The sequence below is a fragment of the Nerophis ophidion genome, linkage group LG29 (genome assembly GCF_033978795.1).
Source record: "Nerophis ophidion isolate RoL-2023_Sa linkage group LG29, RoL_Noph_v1.0, whole genome shotgun sequence".
NCBI classification, from domain to species: Eukaryota; Metazoa; Chordata; class Actinopteri; order Syngnathiformes; family Syngnathidae; genus Nerophis; species Nerophis ophidion.
In genome coordinates this window covers 29255898-29265708 of record NC_084639.1, presented here as the reverse complement: position 1 = coordinate 29265708, position 9811 = coordinate 29255898, and the positions used below count along the sequence as shown (strand labels likewise).

At 51.7% G+C, this 9811-nt stretch overlaps 1 protein-coding gene across 1 annotated transcript; it reads left to right on the top strand.

Annotated features, from left to right (window-relative positions):
* Positions 1-67: 67 nt before the first annotated feature.
* On the top strand, positions 68-9609 carry nipsnap3a (nipsnap homolog 3A (C. elegans)). Its single transcript, XM_061891903.1, has 9 exons — positions 68-95; positions 305-326; positions 448-578; positions 652-689; positions 8210-8420; positions 8494-8655; positions 8717-8866; positions 9010-9084; positions 9438-9609. Exons 1-9 carry the CDS (start codon positions 68-70, stop codon positions 9497-9499), a joined length of 879 nt encoding a protein of 292 aa, XP_061747887.1. The 3' UTR covers positions 9500-9609.
* The last annotated feature ends 202 nt before the right edge of the window (positions 9610-9811 follow it).

Genomic DNA, 9811 nt, shown 5'->3' with positions numbered 1-9811 from the left:
AGTTTGTAAATTGTTCTTTGAATTTTATTTTTTATAATATAGCGTTAACAAAATGTCTGTATTAATCATGACCCCGGAAGTAAATGGGGAGGAAGGTCTTTTTTTGGAAGGGGGAAGAAATTTGGTGTGACAGCGCCAACGGCGGCTCCTGCTAAGGAAGTGACGTCAGCAGCATCCCGCCCCTAAAACGTGTCACGTAACAGCAGACTGACCAGCAGCCGACGTAATGACGTCACTGTAACACAGAAAGTGGCATAAAGAGGAGGTGTTACTCTGCTTCGACTCGGGAAGTAAACACCGAAAGTATTTTATTTCTGTTTGAAAGGGTACAGTATTATAAAGTGTGTTTTATATGAAATGTTAAATGTTAGTTGTTAAGTGTGTTTTATCAACGATGTTAAATGTTAGTTGTATAAAGTGTGTTTTATCGACAATGTTTTAAACCAGTTCGACATTATTGCGTAAACACCTTAAAGACAACAACAATGTTGAGGGGAGCGAGACCTCCAGCGAGGTTGTTAGTAGAGTGATCCCTCGCGGTGAGACGATCTTTGAGTGTTTGACAGGACTTCCCCTCGGTGAGACGATCTTTGACTGTTTGACAGCTCTGCAGGACCAAGTTCACTTGCCACATGGTCCACTTTTCCTCAGTGAAACGATCTTTGAGTGTTGGACAGGACTTCTCCTGGGTGAGACGATCTTTGAGCGTTGGACAGGACTTCCCTGTGGGACGGAGTGTACTTGCACCATGGTCCACTTGTGCAGCTACGCGCGCCTGCTGGGCCGCCTCACACCTGCTGCTGGCGGCACTCAGCATTCCAACCGGAACCAAATTACTTTTGTGAGTTCAGAACCCAAAATGGAAATGTCAGTTTAGAAGGGAGCTATAATTAGTCTTGTTATTGAATTATTGCGTGAAGTAAATGAAGGTGTGCTAAGAAAAAGGGATCGTTAGGGGTCACCTTGGACTTGGGAGCAAGGTGGAAGCTTTAATAGGGGTCACCTTGGACTTGGGAGCAAGGTGGAAGCTTTAATAGGGGTCACCTTGGACTTGGGAGAGAGGTGGGAGCTTTAATAGGGGTCACCTTGGACTTGGGAGCAAGGTGGAAGCTTTAATAGGGGTCACCTTGGACTTGGGAGCAAGGTGGAAGCTTTAATAGGGGTCACCTTGGACTTGGGAGAGAGGTGGGAGCTTTAATAGGGGTCACCTTGGACTTGGGAGCAAGGTGGAAGCTTTAATAGGGGTCACCTTGGACTTGGGAGCGAGGTGGAAGCTTTAATAGGAGTCACCTTGGACTTGGGAGCGAGGTGGAAGCTTTAATAGGGGTCACCTTGGACTTGGGAGCAAGGTGGAAGCTTTAATAGGGGTCACCTTGGACTTGGGACCGAGGTGGAAGCTTTAATAGGGGTCACCTTGGACTTGGGACCGAGGTGGAAGCTTTAAAAGGGGTCACCTTGGACTTGGGACCAAGGTGGAAGCTTTAATAGGGGTCACCTTGGACTTGGGAGCAAGGTGGAAGCTTTAATAAAGGTCACCTTGGACTTGGGAGCAAGGTGGAAGCTTTAATAGGGGTCACCTTGGACTTGGGAGCAAGGTGGAAGCTTTAATAAAGGTCACCTTGGACTTGGGAGCAAGGTGGAAGCTTTAATAGGGGTCACCTTGGACTTGGGAGCAAGGTGGAAGCTTTAATAGGGGTCACCTTGGACTTGGGAGCGAGGTGTAAGCTTTAATAGGGGTCACCTTGGACTTGGGAGCGAGGTGGAAGCTTTAATAGGGGTCACCTTGGACTTGGGACAGAGGTGGAAGCTTTAATAGGGGTCACCTTGGACTTGGGAGAGAGGTGGAAGCTTTAATAGGGGTCACCTTGGACTTGGGAGAGAGGTGGGAGCTTTAATAGGGGTCACCTTGGACTTGGGAGCGAGGTGGAAGCTTTAATAGGGGTCACCTTGGACTTGGGACAGAGGTGGAAGCTTTAATAGGGGTCACCTTGGACTTGGAAGTGAGGTGGGAGCTTTAATAGGGGTCACCTTGGACTTGGAAGTGAGGTGGGAGCTTTAATAGGGGTCACCTTGGACTTGGGAGCGAGGTGGGAGCTTTAATAGGGGTCACCTTGGACTTGGGAGCGAGGTGTAAGCTTTAATAGGGGTCACCTTGGACTTGGGAGCGAGGTGGAAGCTTTAATAGGGGTCACCTTGGACTTGGGACCGAGGTGGAAGCTTTAATAGGGGTCACCTTGGACTTGGGAGCGAGATGGAAGCTTTGATAGGGGTCACCTTGGACTTGGGAGAGAGGTGGGAGCTTTAATAGGGGTCACCTTGGACTTGGGAGCGAGGTGGAAGCTTTAATAGGCGTCACCTTGGACTTGGGAGCGAGGTGTAAGCTTTAATAGGGGTCACCTTGGACTTGGGAGAGAGGTGGAAGCTTTAATAGGCGTCACCTTGGACTTGGGAGCGAGGTGTAAGCTTTAATAGGGGTCACCTTGGACTTGGGAGCGAGGTGGAAGCTTTAATAGGGGTCACCTTGGACTTGGGAGCGAGGTGGAAGCTTTAATAGGGGTCACCTTGGACTTGGGACAGAGGTGGAAGCTTTAATAGGGGTCACCTTGGACTTGGGAGCGAGGTGGAAGCTTTAATAGGGGTCACCTTGGACTTGGGACAGAGGTGGAAGCTTTAATAGGGGTCACCTTGGACTTGGGAGCGGGGTGGAAGCTCTAATAGGGGTCACCTTGGACTTGGGAGCGGGGTGGAAGCTTTAATAGAGGTCACCTTGGACTTGGGAGAGAGGTGGGAGCTTTAATAGGGGTCACCTTGGACTTGGGAGCGGGGTGGAAGCTTTAATAGGGGTCACCTTGGACTTGGGACAGAGGTGGAAGCTTTAATAGGGGTCACTTTGGACTTGGAAGTGAGGTGGGAGCTTTAATAGGGGTCACCTTGGACTTGGAAGTGAGGTGGGAGCTTTAATAGGGGTCACCTTGGACTTGGGAGCGAGGTGGAAGCTTTAATAGGGGTCACCTTGGACTTGGGACCGAGGTGGAAGCTTTAATAGGGGTCACCTTGGACTTGGGAGCGAGATGGAAGCTTTGATAGGGGTCACCTTGGACTTGGGAGAGAGGTGGGAGCTTTAATAGGGGTCACCTTGGACTTGGGAGCGAGGTGGAAGCTTTAATAGGGGTCACCTTGGACTTGGGAGCGAGATGGAAGATTTGATAGGGGTCACCTTGGACTTGGGACCGAGGTGGAAGCTTTAATAGGGGTCACCTTGGACTTGGGAGCGAGATGGAAGCTTTGATAGGGGTCACCTTGGACTTGGGAGAGAGGTGGGAGCTTTAATAGGGGTCACCTTGGACTTGGGAGCGAGGTGGAAGCTTTAATAGGCGTCACCTTGGACTTGGGAGCGAGGTGTAAGCTTTAATACGGGTCACCTTGGACTTGGGAGAGAGGTGGAAGCTTTAATAGGGGTCACCTTGGACTTGGGAGCGAGGTGGAAGCTTTAATAGGGGTCACCTTGGACTTGGGAGCGAGATGGAAGCTTTGATAGGGGTCACCTTGGACTTGGGAGAGAGGTGGGAACTTTAATAGGGGTCACCTTGGACTTGGGAGCAAGGTGGAAGCTTTAATAGGGGTCACCTTGGACTTGGGAGCAAGGTGGAAGCTTTAATAGGGGTCACCTTGGACTTGGGAGCGAGGTGTAAGCTTTAATAGGGGTCACCTTGGACTTGGGAGCGAGGTGCAAGCTTTAATAGGGGTCACCTTGGACTTGGGAGAGAGGTGGAAGCTTTAATAGGCGTCACCTTGGACTTGGGAGCGAGGTGTAAGCTTTAATAGGGGTCACCTTGGACTTGGGAGCGAGGTGGAAGCTTTAATAGGGGTCACCTTGGACTTGGGAGCGAGGTGGAAGCTTTAATAGGGGTCACCTTGGACTTGGGACAGAGGTGGAAGCTTTAATAGGGGTCACCTTGGACTTGGGAGCGAGGTGGAAGCTTTAATAGGGGTCACCTTGGACTTGGGACAGAGGTGGAAGCTTTAATAGGGGTCACCTTGGACTTGGAAGTGAGGTGGGAGCTTTAATAGGGGTCACCTTGGACATGGGAGCGAGGTGGAAGCTCTAATAGGGGTCACCTTGGACTTGGGAGCGAGGTGGAAGCTTTAATAGGGGTCACCTTGGACTTGGGAGCGAGGTGGAAGCTTTAATAGGGGTCACCTTGGACTTGGGAGCGGGGTGGAAGCTTTAATAGGGGTCACCTTGGACTTGGGAGCGGGGTGGAAGCTTTAATAGGGGTCACCTTGGACTTGGGAGCGGGGTGGAAGCTTTAATAGGGTTCACCTTGGACTTGGGACAGAGGTGGAAGCTTTAATAGGGGTCACCTTGGACTTGGGAGCGGGGTGGAAGCTTTAATAGGGGTCACCTTGGACTTGGGAGCGGGGTGGAAGCTTTAATAGAGGTCACCTTGGACTTGGGAGAGAGGTGGGAGCTTTAATAGGGGTCACCTTGGACTTGGGAGCGAGGTGGAAGCTTTAATAGGGGTCACCTTGGACTTGGGACCGAGGTGGAAGCTTTAATAGGGGTCACCTTGGACTTGGGAGCGAGATGGAAGCTTTGATAGGGGTCACCTTGGAATTGGGAGAGAGGTGGGAGCTTTAATAGGGGTCACCTTGGACTTGGGAGCGAGGTGGAAGCTTTAATAGGCGTCACCTTGGACTTGGGAGCGAGGTGTAAGCTTTAATAGGGGTCACCTTGGACTTGGGAGAGAGGTGGAAGCTTTAATAGGCGTCACCTTGGACTTGGGAGCGAGGTGTAAGCTTTAATAGGGGTCACCTTGGACTTGGGAGCGAGGTGGAAGCTTTAATAGGGGTCACCTTGGACTTGGGAGCGAGGTGGAAGCTTTAATAGGGGTCACCTTGGACTTGGGACAGAGGTGGAAGCTTTAATAGGGGTCACCTTGGACTTGGGAGCGAGGTGGAAGCTTTAATAGGGGTCACCTTGGACTTGGGACAGAGGTGGAAGCTTTAATAGGGGTCACCTTGGACTTGGAAGTGAGGTGGGAGCTTTAATAGGGGTCACCTTGGACTTGGGAGCGAGGTGGAAGCTTTAATAGGGGTCACCTTGGACTTGGGAGCGAGGTGGAAGCTTTAATAGGGGTCACCTTGGACTTGGGAGCGAGGTGGAAGCTTTAATAGGGGTCACCTTGGACTTGGGAGCGGGGTGGAAGCTTTAATAGGGGTCACCTTGGACTTGGGAGCGGGGTGGAAGCTTTAATAGAGGTCACCTTGGACTTGGGACCGAGGTGGAAGCTTTAATAGGGGTCACCTTGGACTTGGGACAGAGGTGGAAGCTTTAATAGGGGTCACCTTGGACTTGGGACAGAGGTGGAAGCTTTAATAGGGGTCACCTTGGACTTGGGAGCGAGGTGGAAGCTTTAATAGGGGTCACCTTGGACTTGGGAGAGAGGTGGAAGCTTTAATAGGGGTCACCTTGGACTTGGGAGCGAGGTGGAAGCTTTAATAGGGGTCACCTTGGACTTGGGACAGAGGTGGAAGCTTTAATAGGGGTCACCTTGGAATTGGGAGCGAGGTGGAAGCTTTAATAGGGGTCACCTTGGACTTGGGACAGAGGTGGAAGCTTTAATAGGGGTCACCTTGGACTTGGGAGCGGGGTGGAAGCTTTAATAGGGGTCACCTTGGACTTGGGAGCGGGGTGGAAGCTTTAATAGAGGTCACCTTGGACTTGGGACCGAGGTGGAAGCTTTAATAGGGGTCACCTTGGACTTGGGACAGAGGTGGAAGCTTTAATAGGGGTCACCTTGGACTTGGGACAGAGGTGGAAGCTTTAATAGGGGTCACCTTGGACTTGGGAGCGAGGTGGAAGCTTTAATAGGGGTCACCTTGGACTTGGGAGAGAGGTGGAAGCTTTAATAGGGGTCACCTTGGACTTGGGAGCGAGGTGGAAGCTTTAATAGGGGTCACCTTGGACTTGGGACAGAGGTGGAAGCTTTAATAGGGGTCACCTTGGAATTGGGAGCGAGGTGGAAGCTTTAATAGGGGTCACCTTGGACTTGGGACAGAGGTGGAAGCTTTAATAGGGGTCACCTTGGACTTGGGAGCGAGGTGGAAGCTTTAATAGGGGTCACCTTGGACTTGGGAGCGGGGTGGAAGCTTTAATAGGGTCACCTTGGACTTGGGACAGAGGTGGAAGCTTTAATAGGGGTCACCTTGGACTTGGGAGCGAGGTGGAAGCTTTAATAGGGGTCACCTTGGACTTGGGACAGAGGTGGAAGCTTTAATAGGGGTCACCTTGGACTTGGAAGTGAGGTGGGAGCTTTAATAGGGGTCACCTTGGACTTGGGAGCGAGGTGGAAGCTTTAATAGGGGTCACCTTGGACTTGGGAGCGAGGTGGAAGCTTTAATAGGGGTCACCTTGGACTTGGGAGCGAGGTGGAAGCTTTAATAGGGGTCACCTTGGACTTGGGAGCGGGGTGGAAGCTTTAATAGGGGTCACCTTGGACTTGGGAGCGGGGTGGAAGCTTTAATAGAGGTCACCTTGGACTTGGGACCGAGGTGGAAGCTTTAATAGGGGTCACCTTGGACTTGGGACAGAGGTGGAAGCTTTAATAGGGGTCACCTTGGACTTGGGAGCGAGGTGGAAGCTTTAATAGGGGTCACCTTGGACTTGGGAGCGGGGTGGAAGCTTTAATAGGGGTCACCTTGGACTTGGGAGCGGGGTGGAAGCTTTAATAGAGGTCACCTTGGACTTGGGACCGAGGTGGAAGCTTTAATAGGGGTCACCTTGGACTTGGGACAGAGGTGGAAGCTTTAATAGGGGTCACCTTGGACTTGGGACAGAGGTGGAAGCTTTAATAGGGGTCACCTTGGACTTGGGAGCGAGGTGGAAGCTTTAATAGGGGTCACCTTGGACTTGGGAGAGAGGTGGAAGCTTTAATAGGGGTCACCTTGGACTTGGGAGCGAGGTGGAAGCTTTAATAGGGGTCACCTTGGACTTGGGACAGAGGTGGAAGCTTTAATAGGGGTTACCTTGGACTTGGGAGCGAGGTGGAAGCTTTAATAGGGGTCACCTTGGACTTGGGACAGAGGTGGAAGCTTTAATAGGGGTCACCTTGGACTTGGGAGCGAGGTGGAAGCTTTAATAGGGGTCACCTTGGACTTGGGAGCGGGGTGGAGGCTTTAATAGGGTCACCTTGGACTTGGGAGCGAGATGGAAGCTTTAATAGGGGTCACCTTGGACTTGGGACAGAGGTGGAAGCTTTAATAGGGGTCACCTTGGACTTGGGACAGAGGTGGAAGCTTTAATAGGGGTCACCTTGGACTTGGGAGCGAGGTGTAAGCTTTAATAGGGGTCACCTTGGACTTGGGAGCGGGGTGGAAGCTTTAATAGGGGTCACCTTGGACTTGGGAGCGAGGTGGAAGCTTTAATAGGGGTCACCTTGGACTTGGGAGAGAGGTGGAAGCTTTAATAGGGGTCACCTTGGACTTGGGAGCAAGGTGGAAGCTTTAATAGGGGTCACCTTGGACTTGGGAGCGGGGTGGAAGCTTTAATAGGGGTCACCTTGGACTTGGGAGCGAGGTGGGAGCTTTAATAGGGGTCACTTTGGACTTGGGAGCGGGGTGGAAGCTTTAATAGGGGTCACCTTGGACTTGGGACAGAGGTGGAAGCTTTAATAGGGGTCACCTTGGACTTGGGAGCAAGGTGGAAGCTTTAATAGGGGTCACCTTGGACTTGGGAGCGAGGTGGAAGCTTTAATAGGGGTCACCTTGGACTTGGGAGCGAGGTGGGAGCTTTAATAGGGGTCACCTTGGACTTGGGAGCGGGGTGGAAGCTTTAATAGGGGTCACCTTGGACTTGGGAGCGAGGTGGAAGCTTTAATAGGGGTCACCTTGGACTTGGGAGCGAGGTGGAAGCTTTAATAGGGGTCACCTTGGACTTGGGAGCGGGGTGGAAGCTTTAATAGGGGTCACCTTGGACTTGGGAGCGAGGTGGAAGCTTTAATAGGGGTCACCTTGGACTTGGGAGCGGGGTGGAAGGTTTAATAGGGGTCACCTTGGACTTGGGACAGAGGTGGAAGCTTTAATAGGGGTCACCTTGGACTTGGGAGCGAGGTGGAAGCTTTAAGTTGAAAGCACATGACTTTACTTTGGAATATTTGTCTTGGTTTTGGTTTGATTTCCTGATTGAAATGCCGTCTCTTGTGAGCAGCAAGCCGCCGCTCACCTTCCCGCCACAGCGCCCCAACGCCAAGGACCTCTCTACGAGTTCCGGACCTACAGAATCCGTCCCGACCGAACGGCCGCCTTCCTGAGGCTGACCAATGACAAGATCCACCTCAGGACCGCCCACTCGCAGCTGATTGGCTACTGGAGTGTGGAGTACGGCGGCCTGAACCAGGTCTTCCATATTTGGAAGTACGGTGAGAATGTGGTCACAGCTCCGCCTTCCAGGACGTGGAGTGCTGTGACTAAGCCCCGCCCCCTGCCCCTCAGACTCTTTCTCCCAGCGGGCGGCGGTCCGCTCGGCGCTGGCCCAGGATCCGCGCTGGATGTCGGAGTACATCTCCCAGGCCATTCCCATGCTGACCTGGCAGGACAACCACGTCACCACCTTGTTGCCGTGGAGCCGCCTGCGCACGCCGCCGCTGGAGGGCGGTAAGCCCCGCCCACAAGGTCTGCATCCGTCTCCGTGCTGACCTCACCTGCGTCTTTCCAGGTGCTTTTGAACTGGCGTCCTTCAAGATGCGTCTGGGGGGGCCGCCACTTTGGGGCAGAAGCCTGCAGCATGCCATGGCCTCCCATGATGCACCTGGACACGCCCACTTGGTCGCCGCTTTTCACAGCGAGATTGGCCACCTGGACACAGGTGATGTGTGTGTGTGTGTGTGTGTGTGTGTGTGTAAGGCGCTGACACGAGAACCAGACAACAACGCAGGTCACGTGATCACAATATCCAGTATCATGACAGCTGTTTGATGTTGCCATGACGACACGTATCTTCTCCTGCAGTTCACGCCCTCTGGTGGTTCGAGAGCGCCGACAAACGACGTCAAGTTCAAGGCGACGCCATGGCCGAAGTTGCAGGTGATATCATACGGATCAACCACTCTATAACCTGTATCGATCGATAAGCTAAATTGATCAATAACCTATATTGATTGATCACCTGTTTGATTGATAAGCTAAATCGATCAATAACCTGAATTGATCGATAACCTGAATCTATCAATAACCTGTATCGATTGAAAATCTGTTTGAGCGATAAACTAAATTGATCAATAACCTGAATCAATAAATAACCTGTTTGATCGATAAGTTAAATCAATTAAAAACCTGAATCGATCAATGACCTGTATCGATTGATAGCTTGTTTGATCGATGAGCTAAATCGATCAATAACCTGACAGGATCAATAACGTAACTTGTGTGTCCCTCAGTCCACGTGCACACGCGGGACAACAAAGTTATGTTTGCGTGTTCCTTCTCGCCACTCAAGTGACTTCCTGTCGTCAGACCACGAGGACTTCCCCTTTAAGCCTTGCTGTCAATCATGGGTTGTGGGCGGGGCTTGGAGACATACTTCAAAATAAAGTTGGGGACTAAAGTTTGTGTCCGACTTTGTCACTTCTGGCATCCTAGTAGCAAACATGGCGACCCACAGGAGATATTAATCCACACACAAGAACCGAACCACCAGGATCCACTGGAACTGACCCAGAAGTAAACCCACTATAGCTGATCCACAGAACTGATCCAATTGGACCCACCAAGAAAAAGTAAACTCACTAGATCTGACCTGCTCCGATCCACC

Bases quoted from the DNA above. Each gene is read 5' to 3' on its own strand.
- nipsnap3a (XM_061891903.1), top strand. From the start codon at position 68: ATGACCCCGGAAGTAAATGGGGAGGAAG. The intron at 327-447 runs GTACAGTATTAT...GTTTTAAACCAG, and splicing joins TTTTATTTCTGTTTGAAAGG to TTCGACATTATTGCGTAAAC. The intron at 8,867-9,009 runs GTGATGTGTGTG...CTTCTCCTGCAG, and splicing joins GATTGGCCACCTGGACACAG to TTCACGCCCTCTGGTGGTTC.